Here is a 17,663-nt window from a genome sequence, read left to right as displayed (position 1 = left end):
TAGACTCCTATCCCCATACCCACTTCTGAATGCTTAATGGTGCAAGTCTCAAACGAAAGCGGGTAAGTAGTGTTCAATTGCAAAACTCACGAGAATCTCCTTTTCTAACTCGCTTAAGTCGCTGACGGAGAATTTCAACATCTCAGCTCATGGGAAGAGGAAGCCTCAATCAGCTCAGATCATAGCCAAGTTGGCTAGTCTAAAACCCGATACTCCTCACATAGACGTCCCACAAAAAGAAACTGTACTGATTGGAAGAAGCTCTTCCTGTGATATAACGTTAAACTTTCCTGACGTTTCAACAAAGCACTGTGTTCTAGAGTTGAAAACGATACGTTCTGGAGAGACTTCAAGATTCTACTTCGTATTACATGACAACAGCAGTAACGGAACTTATGTTAACGGGGAACGCGTTTCAAAAGAGAAGCCTAGATTTTTGAAGTCAGGAGACAATGTGGCTTTTGCAGCCTCCTGTTCTTACGTCTTGAAATACATCGATGATGAAGAGTTTAATTCACCAGGCTCCTTCTTCGATAAGTATCTGGTAGGGAAGCTCTTAGGATCAGGTCATTATGCTCAAGTTAAAGAAGCTCAAAATAAAACTACTGGGGAAATATGTGCAGTCAAAATCTTTCATCCACGAAAATCCTCTGATAACGATGAAACTAATAAACAGATGAATCAAGAAATGAACCTACTGATGTCAATTAACCATCCAAATATTGTCAAGTTCTACCACACTTTTATAGAGCCAATGAACGAACACTCAGTTACAACGTATCTGGTATTGGAGAAAGTCAATGGAGGAGAGTTGTTCAATAGGGTGGTGAAGAAAGGCAAATTGAGAGAAGATGAATCTAAAAATCTGTTCAAACAGCTCCTATCCGGCCTCAATTATTTGCATTCCAATGAGATTGTGCATCGTGATATTAAACCTGAAAATATTCTGCTTGATATCACACCAAGAAAATCACATAGAGAAATCCAAACTGGTCCGTGGGATGAAGATGAGCTAAACATTGTCGTGAAGATCGCTGACTTTGGTCTTGCAAAGTTTATTGGTGACATGAGATTCACAAACACACTTTGCGGAACTCCTGCTTATGTTGCTCCAGAAATCTTGACTAGTAATACTACGAGGCGATACAATAAGCAGGTTGACCTGTGGTCTACGGGTGTGCTCTTGTATGTCTGTCTTTGTGGATTTCCTCCTTTTTCGGAAGAGCTGAGTCCACCTTCTATGCGAGAGCAGATTTTGAGAGGTAGATTTGCATTTTTCTCTCCCTACTGGGATACAATACATGACGATGCGTTAGATCTAATATCTAAGTTGCTGATAGTCAACCCTAGTGACAGGATTACAATGGAGCAGACTTTGCGGCATCCATGGTTTATCGGTACTGCCGAAGATGCTGCTTCTTCTGTTCCAGAATCTGACAAATATGACTTTCAAGAAATGTATGCGCGTGCTCATTCTGTCAGGGTTCCAGTCCGGCAAGATACGAACATAACCAGTCTTCGTGATCAGGCGCAGTCTAGCTTAGCTATTTCTGGTAATATGGACGTTGATAATGACATTGATCAAGAGTATGCTAGTTAAATAAATTACATATTGAATATACATGACCTAACAGCCCATGATCATTAAAGACATCCAACACCCAACATCTTTTCGAGAGAAGGACCTCTGCTTCCTGTCGGCTTCTTCACTACCCCAATGCTCCGTTGGATTGGCTCCCTAAGAAGCCAATTAAGTCCTCGGATCTCATTCAGATGCTTTGCTTCAACTAGGCAGACAAACTCAGACTATTCACACGCAATAATAGGAGCGGGTGTAGTGGGTTTAGCAGTTGGAGCTGAGTTGGCCAAAGAGCCGTCCAATCGTGTATTAATTATTGAGAAAAACTCCACTTATGGGTCAGAAACATCTTCCAGAAATTCAGAGGTAATACATGCAGGTCTATACTACCCAGAAGATTCATTGAAAACGCAGCTGTGCGTTTCTGGTAAAGAATTGATATACAAAGAAGCTGCTCCGAATGGCGTGGAAGTGGTTCAATGTGGGAAATGGATTGTTGCCCAAGATGAGCAGCAGGCTGAATATTTGGAGAGATTGCATTCCAAGGCTAAGCTGTTAGATATCCCAACCGAAATGATTAGTGTTGAAAGGGCCAAGAGGCTGGAACCTGCCGTAAAGGTGCAAACTGCTGTATTGAACAGCCCAACCACAGGAATTTTATCAGCCCATTCACTGATGGATTATTATATTTCTGTATTCCAGGAGAATATCAACTCTGATCTTGTCTTAGGTACCCAGGTGATAGGTTTAAATTATGACTCGGCGTCAGACAATTACCAGATTCATGTCGAAACCGAAGATACTGAAGAGGGGGCTAGCGGGGACGACGCCAATTCCTCTATCACGGTTGACTCTGTTATCAATAGTGCTGGTTTACATGCGGCAAGTATTTCGAACTTGTTATTACCTGAAAAAAGACATCTCAAACAATATTATGCGAAGGGAAATTATTTCTCATACAATTCGTCAGCCATCAAGGTCAACAGATTAATTTATCCTTCTCCAACACCTGGTGTCAAGTCTTTAGGAACACACTTGACAATAGATCTAGGGGGGCAAATAAAATTTGGACCTGACCTGGAATGGGTTGACAGTTTTGACGATTTGGCGGTGAATGCCAGCAACTTAGAAGCTGCTTATCACGAAGTAACTAAATACCTGCCAGGTGTAAAATTGGAGGACATGGCACCTATTATGGCTGGTATTCGACCGAAGTTGATCGGCCCATCAGACAATAGTTTTCAAGATTTTGTCATCAGAGAAGAGATAGATTTCCCTAGATTTATCAATCTTTTGGGCATTGAGAGTCCTGGTTTGACTAGCTCCTTTGCAATAGCGAAGTATGTAAGAAAACTATTGGAATGAAAGAGATAGACTTGGGAATTCAACGCTTATTACTTTCGTAATCTTCTTCCGACTCTCGTTTTTTCTGGGTTTTCATGGGGAGATTTATAGGCTTTGTTGGAGGTGGATATTCCGTAAAGTATTTACAAGTCAAAGCTTCCTCTGTGGAACAACGCTTGTTAGGATCCATCCTAGTCATAGCTATCATCAAATTTAACGCTTCCTCTGAAGCTGCTCCGAAGCGGTTGAGTAGTTCTGCTCTTGAGGGCTCGGGGTACACGTGTAGGGATTTGTAGAGGGGCAACGTGGAAACTCCTGGCCACGTTTTATCTGTTGGAGTACCTAATGCCTGAAATGTTACTGTCAACTGATCAGCATCGTCTTTTCCTGGTAGATAAGGGGTCCTCAACATGAGTTCAGCAAAAATGATACCTACAGCCCAGACATCGATGACTTCAGTATAATGTCTAGCTCCGAACAATAGCTCTGGTGCCCTATACCACCTAGTTACCACATTACTGGTGAGCCTCTCGTTAGGCTGGCTTAATGACCTTGCCAAACCAAAATCTGCAATCTTCAACTCCCCATCTGGGCTTATGAGTAGGTTATTGGGCTTCAAATCTCTGTGTAGAATGAAATTTCGGTGACAGTGATGCAAGCCCCTCAAGGTCATCAACATCCAAGATTTCACATCTCCCGGTTGAAACAACAGGGAGGTGTCTTTGATTATTATTTCCAAATCCATGGGCAGGAATTCCAAAACCAGGTTTATATTCCCTTCTTCATCAAATACATCAACCAATTCTATTACGTTCTGATGTTTTAGTTCTTGAAGGTATTTGACTTCTCTGATTGCAGACATATCTACTCCGTCCTTGAAAGTACCAACCTTTATTTCCTTAACGGCAATATTTCTCTCCGATGGCAACTGTTTACCAAGATATACTACGGCATAGGTACCTTCACCAACCTTTTTCTCCTTGGTATAGGATATAGTCATAGCTGATAAGTGTGAACTAAGAGGCAGAAATCTTGTAAGAAAGCCTAAGCGGAAACGCTAGGTGAAGAGCTGGTAGGAGCGAAAAATGGCCTTGGGAGTGTTACATTCTGTATCAGGCCCCCATGGCTACCTACTGTGCCTCACTAAAAAATATACTTTTTCCCCCAACTTTTATCCTACTACCTACTCACCACAACCACACCCACAAAGCCATTTATCCGACTTCCTCCTCTTCTATTGAATGAAGTCCCAAAGCCCCTTGCTTTGCATCATAGATTTTCACACCACAATCATTAACTCTTACTAATATTGTTTGATTAGTATATACTATGAGACAATTTGCCTCAGATTCGAATTCCAACCATTTTCCAAAACATCCAAGTCTAATGTCTCTGCTAGCAGAGAAGGATTTTAATAGCAGCACGTTCATAACTGTTATTGTGCTCATCTCAGTTGCCATAATAGTCACACTGACCGTTGTTCTTCTCCTCGTTTACCGGTGTACAAACAGAAGGAGAATAAGGCTTTCACACGAGAACCCGGGAGAATTTGCAGATGAAAATATATTGCAGGAAGAGGACGATAGAGCATTCCTACTATTGCCTCCCAACGAGCAAGAACTCTACTTCCAGGCCCGTGATTTTTTGCGGCTGAATCCGATCGATGAGACCGAACTGGCCCTATCCCAACTATTGAACATACAGGAGAGAGGAATTTCAGCCTGGGAATTTAAACCCAATGCAAACTCCATACAAGAAATAGATGTGGTGAACAAAACTGAACTAACTTTTCATCCAACATCTGAGGTCTCTATCATGTCAAATCTACCAATACCCAAAACGAGTGATGTGCATTATTTTGAAGCCAAGATCTACTCACTGAAAGACCCTATTACAACACTAGTATCTGTCGGCCTAGCTACTTCTCCATACCCTTCTTTTAGACTTCCAGGAAGGCACAGATACTCTTTATGCTACGAATCCGATGGGTCTAGACGATACAATCAACCTTTCCCTCCCAATAAAGAGAACGGTTTGAATCACTTCCCTCGTTTTCAGGAAGGAGATGTCATAGGTGTTGGTTATCGGGTTCGCTCCGGTACTATTTTTTTCACCAGGAACGGGAAGAAACTATCAGAGTCTAAGATAGGGGGACATGTCAAGAACTTCAAATTCTCCAAGCTCTACCCCATAATTGGTGCCACTAGCGTTTGTTCGATTCATGTCAACTTGGGCCAGTATGGGTTTGTCTACATTGAAGCTAACGTCAAGAAGTGGGGGTTCGCTCCGTTAGAAGGTACTGGACCACCTCCCCCCGCATATGCTACTTTTAACAGGGATATACTTCTGGAAAGATCAGATGTCGATGAAGAGGACCTGGAGTCCCGCAACGCCGACACCCAATTCCCTCCAAATTTTTGGGATATAGCCAACTTCAGTAGCAGTGACAACGAGAACATTACACTCAACACTATCGATAGAGACGATCCTCCACTTTACTCGGATTAAAACTTATATTTGTCTAGCTCTAATAGATGTAATACACTCAAGAAATAAAATAAACTAAGAGAAGCCTTCAGTTAAGAAAGATTGATGCGTCGTCTGTTTGGTCGTTAAAGGCGTTATGCATCTCAAAAAGGTCTGAAGTCACCAAATCATTTGGGACCTCAGTCAAGTTTACGGATTTTGAGAGTTCCGCTAAATCGTCCTTACTAACCAGGAATTGGTCATCATCGGGAACGCTGGTATTGTTAGTTAAACCAAAGAAGTCTTCTGAATCATCTTTTAGGTTGAAGGTACTACCTGGCAATGATTGCGTTGATAGTTGCGAACGTTGTATTTGTGGATCTTGTGATAGTTGCTGTGGTCGTCCTTTTTGTTCATGTTGTTTCTGTGAATGCTGCTGTTGCTGAAGTTGTTGCTGCTGTTGTTGCTGTTGTAGTTGCTGGTGGTGCTGTTGCTGTTGTTGTTGTTGTTGCTGTTGTTGTACATGCTGCTGCAGTTGTTGATGTTGTTGCTGTTGTTGGGAATGAGGAGGTTGACGGGAACCAGTTACTGGCTGGTGCAAGCCGTTACTTATTGCGGCCTGGCTTTGTTGAGAAGCAGGAGAGAACAAATGATAATTTGAGTCCGGCTCTTGCCTTATATTAAGATCCACTTGACTGTTGAATATTTCATTTGGAGTAGACTGCACACTGCCCTGATTATAGTTCATGATGTAGTTGTTTAGGTAATGCAGGCTTGGAAGACTTCCAACTAATATATGCGGAGTTTGGTCACCGTCAACCCCCATATGGGCACTCTGGACGTTTTGTCCCTCGCTGAAATCTTCGCAAATAGACCAAACATTCGAATTCTCAGCGCCTGTTAATGGGTCATAGTAGAAGAAAACAGCAAACTTTGGAGAAGCACTTAGTTCTAGCCGTAAATCCGTCTTCTCCTGAGGAGATGGTTGTGAACTCGGGTCAGTCATGTCTGTCTGACTAACAACTAGGGAGCAGGATGATATTGATGATAGGGGGAAGAAAATCCTGAAAAGGATCCTGTTTTTGTTGAAATATCCGGAGAAAAAATAATTTAACTCGTGATTCTTTTTAGAGAGCACCAGCACTAAATCAACGTGTCTCATGAAGCCGATTAAAAAGTGGGGCGACAAGTTGGTCATTCGTTCAAGAAGGGTAGTATTAGGCACACCCATCTTGTGTCGTTGCCATTTACCAATAAGAATTGACTTACAGTCAATCAAAGCATAGCTGTCATTGATACTGACAGGTAAAACTGGAGATATGTCGTGAGAAGGACCCGCTAAGGAAGTAGGGGTGACTTGCGTATCATCAATGTTAGCTATTTGGCTCCCAGCTTGGTCTTGTGAGAACCCATCAGGAATGGATTGTTGTTGTGTGATTCCTGAGAGCTTTGATTCACTGGAAGATCCACTGCCAGTAGTTTCACTTTTTTGCAACTTCTCCATCTTGCGGGTTTTAGCTCTTTTATTCTGAAACCAAATACGGACTGAACGTTCACTCATCCCAGTTTTAAAAGCAAGTTCCTTGCGTATAGCACTAGTTGGGCTTGAGTTGCGTTTGAATTCAGCCATCAGTAGAGCCAGCCTTTCTCCTGATGCTCTGGAGCGTCTCGAGTTTGGCCTTGACTGAGAAGAACTGGGCGGACCAGAGCTGGGAGTGGTGATGTTCGTTGAATGAGTGTCGCTATGGGGTACTAGCACTGGAGCATTTTTGAGTGCCGTCGTTGTCGTGGTAGTTGTATTGGTTTCAGCAATGTCAGATAAGGTGGATAAACGACTCAAAGAATGTGTTGGAGTGTCAGTCCTTCCTGGTGGTCCTGAGTCGCTGTTGAGGGCAACGGGGACGATTTGATCGACGTTGAGCTCCGGGAAGAACATATTATTATCGCCTATCCCAAAAGGAGTTAGAGAAGCTGACGCTGCTTCATTAAAATCGACAAGAACGTCATATTCCTCGGGGCCCGTAAGGGATGAGACATTATAAGAGGCAAAGTTTTCATATTGAGAGAAGTTGTTAGCGATGGGGGCACTTCCATCCTCAAACTGGAAGTTGGTCTCTTTGGACATCGCAACTCGGGGGATAATGAGCTTCTGAATGTTGGAAACTTCTGTATGGAAACAAAACGGAAATGGCACCAGAGTTCAAGACACTGAGTTCTTGAGGGAGGAGCCTAAAACAAAAAAGAACTGTACTGAAGGATACAGGTGATAACAATATCTGACCTCCTTTGATGGATATGGGAGTTTCTGACGTAGACTGTCGCTGTTCCGGGGAAAGTTGCACGATTATTCCTTTGGAGTTCAGCCTTCTGTCTTTATGTCAAGGAAGATTAGTGTAGGTACTTTTGAAAGGTGAGACCAGGGTAACCAGAATTAGCAGGTGCACGTACAGAATATGCAGAAAAACTACGATCAGTTATTACACATGAATAAGGAGTAGAGAAAGAGATCTGCTGCATACGCCGCAACCTGCCCGTTACCGGAGATGGCTATACCCTTGCCCAATAGAACCAGTAACCAGAGCTTGATGCGCTAATGAGACAGGCCATGAAGGCTTGACATTCTCGTTGCAACAGAGTCCATGTTCTGAAGCGGTAGATTTTTTCCTCTCTTGTAGAATGCTTATACCCTTTTTGATCATCTGATTTGGGCAAAATCCGGTATGTCATGCCAATCATGCATAGATGGAACCGGGTTTTTTTCCTTTGTTGACTTTTGTCGAGATCGCTAAGCGGCAAGCACGGAATTTTGGCCAATCGGGGTAATCTGGTGCTGGTTGCTAGGCCACGAGCTTCATACGTGCTTGGCAGGCTGCATGTTGGGCGCACTATTACATTAGTTTTGTCTCGCACTACATGAAGTCCTTCAGTACTGAACTTTGCCCACCTGATAAGCATCGGTAGTTTTATCTAAAGACTAGACCGCAAAGTATGCAAGAGCAAAACATAAAGTCCATTCCTGCTAGCAGGAAAAATATATTCACAAGTATTTGACTTGAAATGAACGGGCAAAGAAAGGAAAACAAGTATAAGGGTTTTAGGTGAGCGGAACAATGTAAGGGACTTTGCTCTGGCCTGACGAAAAAACCGTTAACTATTGTTGGCGAAAACCCACTTGAAAAGTCATAGAATGTGTGAGATGCAAGCAAGGCTCAGTTCTGAAGCGAGCAAGCTAAGAATTGTGTCTATTCACATTGGAAGAGTCTCTGATCCATTTGTTATCGGATAAGATCGCCCCCCTTCCCCCCAGCAGACCCTACTCTCGAAACCACAGCCTCCCACCTCATCTGGTTATGTCTCGGTATCCCCATTTTTTCCCCACCAGGTCGCGCCCCTTATTTTTTTTTGCTTTTCGTTTCTTATTCTTGTTTTTTTTTTTTCGCTCATTCTTTCTTTTTATGTTTTCCAGGTTTAGTCCCACAAGAATCAACTTCGAACGCGAATCAACTGTTTAGCATCCCAACACCATCGTAGTATCGCCCAACCCATGTGAAACCCCAAAATTCGTATCAAATCGCTCCCAATACAATAAAAATCTGATTTCCTTCTAAGACACCGTTTGCCTTTTTGTATCCCTCCCACAATGGAAAAAACTCCGGCGAAAGTCCCAGACACCTCTTCGAAGAAAGACACTCCCAACTCTGTAGTCAATGAAAAGGAAAAGAAAAAGCAGGCCTTCCTGGTCAGAGCTTTCTGGACGTTGGTGATGATAGCAGGAATGTTTTTCATAATTGGAGCAGGCCATATTTGGACCATTCTGCTGGTGGTTTTGCTTCAAATATTGGTTTTCAAAGAGTGTATCACCATCACCACAGAGAAGGCTCGTATTGAGAACTTGCCCTTTACTGCGTCGTTGAATTGGTACTTTCTCATCACTTCGATTTACTTTTTGGATGGCGAAAGCTTGATCTACCATTCAATCAACAAATTGCAGACTGAAGATTACGAACGAGTGTTTGAGTTTTTTAAATTTTTCATTGTCAATCACCGTTTTATCTCCTACTGCCTTTACGTTCTCGGATTTGTTTTCTTTGTTGCCAGTCTTACCAAAGGCTATTACAAGTTCCAATTTGCCCAATTGTGTATCACTACAATGACCCTATTACTAGTAGTCGTTCAGGCTCATTGCATAGTGAACAACATTTTGAATGGTTTAATTTGGTTCCTCTTGCCCGTGGGCTTGGTTATCGTCAACGATATTTTTGCCTACCTGTGTGGAATCACCTTCGGTCGTACTCAACTGATTGAAATTTCGCCGAAAAAGACCGTTGAGGGATTTGTGGGTGCTTGGATCTGCACTGGGGCTTTTTCAATGATCTTGAGTTATGTTTTCTCAAAATACACTTACCTCATCTGTCCTGTGGAGGACAACCTGTCCGCTAATTGGTTTACTGGAATGACATGCGATCCTAATCCAATTTTCATCCCTCAGATCTTCAAATTACCAGAAGTTCTGGTGGATTTGGCTGCCAGAGTTGACTATCAAGTCGATTTTGTTTCCTTTAAGCCAATTTACTTCCATTCCATGGTTCTGGCAACCTTCGCTTCATTGATTGCTCCATTCGGAGGTTTCTTTGCATCGGGTCTTAAAAGAGCTTTTAAAGTCAAGGACTTCGGTGACACAATTCCCGGTCACGGTGGTATCACTGATCGAATGGACTGTCAATTTTTGATGGGTTCTTTCAGTTACCTTTACTACGAGACCTTTATCTCCAATAATAAGGTCAATATTGGCACCATCTTACAATCCATTGTGATAAATCTGTCCGAAGATCAAATTGTTATATTAGTACAGAGTTTACACAAGTATTTATACAAAATTGGTGTGATCAATGAGGACACTTACAAACAGCTAGTGAATCTCATTTAGGCCGTCTTGACAACTATTTCTTACGTCATTTGAAGCATTCATTTGTTCTGCGAAAGTTTGAAAAGGGCAGTAGCAGCAACAATAACAACAACCAACGATCTCCCTATCAATTATTCACCAGGAGCTGGGCAAGCCTCAGTCATTTGTACAAAGTAAACAACATTGTGTATTATCATTTCATGATTAGTGAAAAATCCATCTTACGTAACACCTCTAGCCGCGATTTTGTTTTTCTAGGATAATTTTTTTTTTCTGAAATATTTCTTTCTTAATATTTCAAGTCTATACCATGTCTCTTTCTGACCAACTGTCCGTGATCGCCAAGGCGACTCAGACACTTGCTGTAGACAGAAAGAGCAGAGTCAAACTTCACTCCGTGTCGTTGATCCACGACCCCAAGTATGCCGCCTCACAAGATTATGATTCTATATTCACGACTGCTGTAGAAGCCTTAGATGATCTGGAGTCTTTGGATTCAAGATTCTCCAAGTTCAGAGCTTCGATATTCAGTGATACATCGGTCACTATCGACAGATTAGTGCAATCAAAAGAACAAAATAAAGATTTGGACCGAACGGTAGCTGCATTTTTGGCGCTATTGTCTCCTTACTGGAATCTCAATATCGCTCTCCAAGCTGCTGAATGGCCGTTGCGTCGTTTTTCCATCCATATTCACAACGCAGAAGTACTTTTGCTTTCAGTGTTGCCGTACTACGATCAGCCAGTCTTTAAGCGTATCCTCCATGTTCTTCCAAGCTTCCCACATTTCTTTGAATGGCTGGCTAGTTTCAAGAAACTTGGTACTAATCCTCCCAGGAGATCCATGATCAAATTTTTTGCTGACACAGATTTCTACAAGCTATATGCACAATTCGTGCTAACGCAAGTTTCTAGACAGAATGAATACGACAGACAATTGGTGTTTTTTCTCTCCATGTCCGTTTCAGCCATAGGAGCATTGGCCCCAGAACAAAACAGATTTGTTATCCTTTCTCCTATTGTATTGGAGACAGCTGGTTCTTTATTGAATAGCACAAACAATGATGCGAGATTGACTGCTTACGCTTTGCTTTCTGTTCTGTCTGTTGCGACCCCTCTTTCCAGAGATGTTATTCTTGCCAGTATCGACAGTATATTATTCAATTCCAACAAATATATTGCTTCTCAAGCACTGGCATCTGTGATAAAGATTTATGAAACTTTACAAGAACGTCCTTTGGATATCCTCCCAGAACATGTGTTCGAAAAGTTGGAAAAGTACTACTCATTCAACAGTGAGTCTGAAACGTCTCAACTATTTTTGAGTAATCCCAGCAATAACCGATTTTTGACCGCATACCTGTGCTCTCTGATATCTTATAGAAAGGTCAAAGATTTCAGTTCCGAGTTTTTCAAGCAGTTTGTTTTTAGTAAAGCTCAATTAAAAAGGATCTCTCAGGAGTTGTCCAATCTGTTGATATCAGATTCTGCAATTGAAAACCTGGTTTCAATCACTAGTTTGGTCAAATTTCTTCTCTTCCTCAACGAACCTCTTTTTGTTGAAGTTCTTTCCGAAAATGGGTTGGATACTTCTTCATTGGAGATGAAGTTACAATGTACACTTTTCTCCGAACAGGATTTTCTCAGTCTTGCAACTGACAAAGAAGACGTCACGATGGAGGATAAGAATACCTCTTATGATGAAGAGTCTATCCAGAAGCAGAAGGTGAAGTCCTATCTGTTCATTAATAGCAATGATTCGCAATTTGAAGCTGCTTTGAAGCCATTTTTTCTTTCCATTGAAGCCAATAAGTTTGACCACTTTTTAGCAAATGCATTTGTATCAACTGAAGCTGCTGTCTCATTTCTGATAAGAGTATCCATATCTCAAAGTTACCCTTTAAAGTCCAGAATATTTTCGTTACATCAGTTGGAAAAAATTCTCAAGAAACAGCCTGCTAAGACCGCTCTGCACACTCTTTTGCCATTTTTACTCGTCGTTTTATCTGATCAAAGCGAAGTAATTAGATCAGCTGCTGTCGATATAATTTTGTTCCTGAACTCGAGAAAGTCAAAGTCATCGAAGGAGCTCTTCATGGTTAATGAGATATACGAACCATCTAAATCTAGGGAGGTTGCTATGTTGAGCGCAGAAGACGGCCACAAAGTTATTGCTCAATTGGCTAATCTAGCCGATTCCTTGAAGATCGATAATGAGCAGCTATTTAGAGCCACAACCAAGAGTATTTTAAAAGAAAAGAAACTGGGCCCAATCTTTTTGACATATGTGGCAACTAATGCTAAGGTGATAACTATACCACAAGTGTCATATGTGTTACTTTCAATTGTAATAGCTGGAGTTAGTTCAGTCAAACATGCATCACTGTCCCAGCTGTTTGAGGATACCATGAAAGAGTATATCTCTGAGAGGACCAAATGGGAAGAAAGATGTGAAATTACCAATTTCAATGTGCGCAGCCTAGACCACCAACTGTTAGCATTAGTCTCACCAAAGGATAAATCTGCTTTGGCCGTCAATTTCTTAGTTAGTGCACTGAGTTCCAAATTCCAATCCTTATCTGTGGAGGCGGTATTAAGATTAGAGCAAATATTCGAGTCTTTCAAGGAGGACCAGAAGCTATTCATTGTGCAACACGTTTTGGAAGATGGTTATTCAGATACAGAAGAGGGTGAAGTTAGCATTTATTACGATCCTCTGGAACTTTTGCAATCTCTGGAATTAAACGGCGAAATTTTTACCACCATTTTGAAAGACTTAACCAAAACTTCCACAGAGAATGTGGAAGCCAATGGTGGTGTAGCCAAGCGAAGAAGAAGATCTTCTGCATCTACTAGGCAAGCTATGAAAGATAAAGAAATTTTCAACGTGGCTTCCGAACATTTGAAAAAACTCACGATTGTGCTAGAGTGCTTGGAGAAAGCGTCCGCTTCAAAACGGTTTGAATCTTCTCTCAATCTTTTGAAGCTGTTGTTCAACGTTCTTAATGAATTGGAGACTCTTGGAGCGGATGGTAAGCTTCCAATCCTTTACGCTCAAGAAACTCTTGCTTCTACTATGCTCAACATTGTAAAGTTGTTGGATGCCAAGAAATTAGATTTGTCAAAAGTGGATTCATCTTCCTTGCGTGCTGATATGATTGTCTCTACCATTAGATCTTCGAACTCACCTCAGCTCCAGAATAAGTTCTTGCTAGTCGTTGCAGCTTTGGCTTCATTATCACCTGAGATTGTTCTACACTCCGTCATGCCTATTTTTACTTTTATGGGGGCTCAAACCTTGCGCCAGGATGACGAATTTTCCAGCTATGTGGTAGAGAATGCCATATCAAGTGTTATCCCAGCTCTTGCCAAACTGGACAACAACAAGCAAAGTGATGAGGTTGAGTTTCTTCTCTCAAGCTTCGTCAGTGCCTTCCAGCATATTCCTAGTCATAGAAGAGTTAAATTGTTCACCAAATTGGCCAACATTCTTGGAAGCAATCTTTCAATCCATTACATATTACTTCTTTGTGGTCAACAATATGCCTATTTCTTTGCCAAACACAAGATTCCAGAAACTGTTGCTCTGGTAAATTTTGCGTCATCGTTTTTGAAAAACTTCTCCCCTAATGACCAGTTAGATGTCTTCAAGGGCTACATTGGACTTTGGACGCAGATTCCACCTCAACCTTTGGATAAGGATAGTCCTCTTGCCATAGAACTCGGATCTAGGCCTATCTTTACAACACAGTTGGTTTCCTCAACGGCAGGAGAACTTTTCAATTTGAGATCATGTTTAATCGCCTTCATTGACAAGGCTTTGACCAACGACGATAGCTTAACTGGAAGTTCAGTCCCTAGTTTACGTCTGAAGATTGCATCTGTTCTTTGTTCTCAAAACAGGCAGGAAGAAATTGATAATATTCTTTCCAGTTTCGGAGCTTTATTAGAACAAGTTTTGTCCTTGCTAGATTCTTCTTCGATACAACCTGAAACTGAAATCTCGCAGGGATACTATAAACTGTTGACTGATCTGCTTGGATTGCTGCCTATTGATCAATTCGTTATATCGATCGCTGACATTTTTGGTAGAGGTGATACATCTAATGTCTCTCTGAACATCAAGAGACATTTGACTACACTTGCTGGCTCCAAGCTTGAACTGGAAAACACTGATAATGAAAAGGTTAAGGAAACCATTCGAGATCTCATTCCAATTTTGTTTGATAACATAGTCACTTCCACTAATGTAGAATTGACGCAAGCGTCATTGGACACATTAAGTATTGTTTTCATGAAAATGAATGAATCTTTGGAAAGTTCAGTGTTTACAAGAGCCTTGGAAATCATCACATCCGAAAAGAAGCTATTAACTCAGCCCGCACCTGAATTGTTGATTTCTTCCATTAACTGCGTTTCCACCATCATCAACATTGTGGGCGTCAAAATGATTGGATTCTTCCCTAAGATTATTGCCCCAGTATTTGAAACTTTTAGAAGCATTGAGACCCCTAGTTCTGACAATGAAGATTTTAAATCAATAGATTCTGATGAAGATGAGGAAGAGCAAGAGGAACTTTTGGATTCAGAATCAAAGGAGCTAACCGAAACGGCTATTTTGGTACTTTTCTCCTGCATGATCAGGAGAATCCCTGCATTCTTAACTCCTAACATTCAGGAAATATTGGAACTGATTTTCAGGGCTGATTCTGTCCCAGAATCTACCAGAGTGTCCGTGCTGGACGCCATCAATGCTCATGTGGAGTTGTCTATTGTACTAAAATCATTGACTTCGTTGTGGAGTAACGTATCCAAACTGAACCCCACATCAATCGGACTTTTCCTGTACTGCATGGAGAGCACTATCGAGAAAATTGACAAAAGATCTGCTATAAACCAAGCAACTTCATTTATGAAGTTTTTGTTTGCAACCTTTGAGTATCGCACAAGATCCAAGTTTGAGATCAACACTGTAAACAGAATTGAGGCGTCCCTCTTTAGTTCTGGTATCCAATATGTGATGAAACTCAACGATAAAACTTTCCGGCCAATATTTGCTAGTATGGGTAGATGGGCGTTTGCAGGAGAGAATGCTCCTCATACTCTCTCTGAAGTTGATCGTTTGAAGGCATTCTTCAGGTTCTTCAACAAAATGCAGGACAGTTTAAAGGGTATCATCACGTCTTACTACAGCTACATCTTGGAGGACGTTATCGCCTTACTAAGGAGATTCTCTAGCGGAGAATTGGTCGATTTATCACTTCGCCGCTCAACTTTAGTTTCCTTGATTTCCTCTTTCAAATACGACCAACAAGAATACTGGCACTCACAGACAAGATATGATTCTGTTTCCAAGGCATTGGCTGATCAGTTGGTAAACATTGAAGAAGATGTTGGCAAACAATTGGTCAAGGCCCTTGCATTCCTGGCCCAAGACTGTTCAACCGATGAGCACAACAAGCAATTGAATGACCTGTTACTGAAACACTTGAAGAGTGAATGTAAGTCAAGAGAAAAGTACTGGACTATTCAAGCTGTGCAACTGATCTACAAGAAGGTCGGTGAGAACTGGTTAAGTCTGCTACCACAGTTGATTCCTCTCATTGCAGAGCTATTGGAGGACGACGATGAAGAGGTTGAGATGTTGGTTAGAAGCAACTTAGTTGGAGTCATCGAAGGTGTCTTAGGAGAACCATTAGACCTATATTGATTACATAATTTTATCAGAAAAGTATAATCGCGCCAGATTTCACTTCGGATACGCTAGATCTACCAAGAGACCAACTCTACTTTCCCCATCATTCTATGCTTAGAACCCACAGAACTCTTCTGAGATTTGGAAAAAGGTTTCATTCGGCGTATGATGGAACTGCCTATACGGGCCAGTTTGCGGAATCATACCGCAAAGATATCGAACCGGTAAAGCTTGCATTTGAGAAGCATTCTTCGCCTGGTAGCCAGCACGATAAACCAAGTATTATTTTTGCCCATGGGCTATTCGGAAGTAAGATGAATAATAGAACTGTCAGCAAAACTTTAGCTTCAATGCTGAAGCGAGATGTGTATTGTGTAGATCTCAGAAACCATGGAGACTCTCCCCACAACGAAAGACATGATTATCCAGCATTATCAAGTGATCTAGAGTTATTTGTTAAAGATCATAAGTTGGAGAAGCCTATTTTGATCGGTCACTCTATGGGGGCCAAAGCTGCTATGGCGTTTGCTCTTCGAAACCCTACGACTCCATCTGCTATTATTTCTGTTGATAACGCCCCTGTTGACGCCTCAGGTGGTCAAAGCCAGTTTGGCAAGTATGTTAATTGCCTTCAACAAATTGTTTCCCAAACCGGACTTAATGCAATAAAGACAACCAAGGAAGCTGACGCAAAACTTTCTCAAGTGGAGCCTGACATTGCCGTTCGACAATTCCTATTAACCAATTTACGAAGGAAATCAAAATGTTCAAATTCAGAACCTGGCTTGTACAGCAAGATCGGATTAGATTTCATAGGAAAATCGCTGGACTCGGTGGCAGCATTTCCCTTTGACCCTCGTGCCAGTACTTGGTCAGGCCCTGCTTTGTTTATTAGAGGCGATAGATCGCCATTTGTCAGTGATGAAAAATTGCTAGCATGTGCTGCGTTCTTTCCTCGCTTTGAGATCAAGGACGTCCACGATGCTGGACATTGGGTAATTAGTGAGAAACCCCAAGAGTTTGTCAGATTGGTGATTGAATGGATAAACCTCCTGGATGATGGAAGTCTGGAGGATTTATTATGAAACGTATTTGAGGCCTTTCTGCATCTTTTTATGACTGCATTGAAATATTCTCCGGGGTTAGATCATCTTCTTAATAGAATCTGCGTACGAGCAGACTGCATTTAAAGAAAGCTGTCTCTGGTGGCTATAGCTCATATATAGTAGCAGAGTGCCATAGAGGCGTAGTGATTATGGTTACCAACGCCTTGGAAACACGTCCTCTCTTGTAAAGGACATGAAATTCTGAAATCTCTCTGGGACAGATATTTGATGGACAAAGAGGACTAAAGCGCTGGCTAACCTTTCAACTCTTCCAAGGGCCAATTTTGTCGCAACTTTGATACCTGAAAATAATCACTCTTTTTTGAGCAGCAAAAGGATCTAGATATGCTTCTTTCAGGAGACAGTTGAGAAAGCTAAACTTACCTCAGATCCCGGCTCGGAGGTGATATGTTTGTCCTTCTGATGTCCTTTGAAAATAACTACACACTTGGAATCCGTGATGAACCCACAGTTGACACTCTGAAACGATGGTTTTAGCCACAACGTTCTTTGGGGTCCCAACTGACAGCCACTAAAGTATTCAAATTTTACTTGAGACTTGCTTTA

General features: G+C 41.6%; 8 protein-coding genes across 8 annotated transcripts; 6 read left to right on the top strand and 2 right to left on the bottom strand.

Moving 5' to 3' along the window:
• Positions 1-29: 29 nt before the first annotated feature.
• On the top strand, positions 30-1,600 carry PAS_chr2-2_0040 (Cell-cycle checkpoint serine-threonine kinase; the record flags this gene model as incomplete). The annotated part of the gene is made up of 2 exons (XM_002492130.1): positions 30-62; positions 119-1,600. The coding sequence occupies 2 exons, from the start codon at positions 30-32 to the stop codon at positions 1,598-1,600; spliced, it is 1,515 nt and encodes a 504-aa protein (XP_002492175.1).
• Positions 1,601-1,717: 117 nt separating this feature from the next.
• On the top strand, positions 1,718-2,944 carry PAS_chr2-2_0452 (uncharacterized protein; the record flags this gene model as incomplete). Its single annotated transcript, XM_002492129.1, has 1 exon — positions 1,718-2,944. One exon carries the CDS (start codon positions 1,718-1,720, stop codon positions 2,942-2,944), a length of 1,227 nt encoding a protein of 408 aa, XP_002492174.1.
• Positions 2,945-2,963: 19 nt separating this feature from the next.
• On the bottom strand, positions 2,964-3,923 carry PAS_chr2-2_0041 (Serine/threonine protein kinase, subunit of the transcription factor TFIIH; the record flags this gene model as incomplete). The annotated part of the gene is made up of 1 exon (XM_002492128.1): positions 2,964-3,923. One exon carries the CDS (start codon positions 3,921-3,923, stop codon positions 2,964-2,966), a length of 960 nt encoding a protein of 319 aa, XP_002492173.1.
• Positions 3,924-4,252: 329 nt separating this feature from the next.
• On the top strand, positions 4,253-5,431 carry PAS_chr2-2_0042 (Specificity factor required for Rsp5p-dependent ubiquitination; the record flags this gene model as incomplete). The annotated part of the gene is made up of 1 exon (XM_002492127.1): positions 4,253-5,431. The coding sequence occupies one exon, from the start codon at positions 4,253-4,255 to the stop codon at positions 5,429-5,431; it is 1,179 nt and encodes a 392-aa protein (XP_002492172.1).
• Positions 5,432-5,498: 67 nt separating this feature from the next.
• Positions 5,499-7,514, bottom strand: PAS_chr2-2_0043 (Homeobox transcription factor; the record flags this gene model as incomplete). The annotated part of the gene is made up of 1 exon (XM_002492126.1): positions 5,499-7,514. One exon carries the CDS (start codon positions 7,512-7,514, stop codon positions 5,499-5,501), a length of 2,016 nt encoding a protein of 671 aa, XP_002492171.1.
• Positions 7,515-9,029: 1,515 nt separating this feature from the next.
• Positions 9,030-10,316, top strand: PAS_chr2-2_0044 (Phosphatidate cytidylyltransferase (CDP-diglyceride synthetase); the record flags this gene model as incomplete). The annotated part of the gene is made up of 1 exon (XM_002492125.1): positions 9,030-10,316. The coding sequence occupies one exon, from the start codon at positions 9,030-9,032 to the stop codon at positions 10,314-10,316; it is 1,287 nt and encodes a 428-aa protein (XP_002492170.1).
• A 289-nt stretch (positions 10,317-10,605) lies between these two features.
• PAS_chr2-2_0045 (Nucleolar protein, component of the small subunit (SSU) processome containing the U3 snoRNA) lies at positions 10,606-16,005 on the top strand (the record flags this gene model as incomplete). Its single annotated transcript, XM_002492124.1, has 1 exon — positions 10,606-16,005. One exon carries the CDS (start codon positions 10,606-10,608, stop codon positions 16,003-16,005), a length of 5,400 nt encoding a protein of 1,799 aa, XP_002492169.1.
• A 95-nt stretch (positions 16,006-16,100) lies between these two features.
• Positions 16,101-17,075, top strand: PAS_chr2-2_0046 (uncharacterized protein; the record flags this gene model as incomplete). The annotated part of the gene is made up of 1 exon (XM_002492123.1): positions 16,101-17,075. The coding sequence occupies one exon, from the start codon at positions 16,101-16,103 to the stop codon at positions 17,073-17,075; it is 975 nt and encodes a 324-aa protein (XP_002492168.1).
• Positions 17,076-17,663: the final 588 nt, after the last annotated feature.

Source organism: Komagataella phaffii, chromosome 2 (genome assembly GCF_000027005.1).
Source record: "Komagataella phaffii GS115 chromosome 2, complete sequence".
NCBI classification, from domain to species: Eukaryota; Fungi; Ascomycota; class Pichiomycetes; order Pichiales; family Pichiaceae; genus Komagataella; species Komagataella phaffii.
This window is presented reverse-complemented; position numbering and strand designations above follow the sequence as displayed.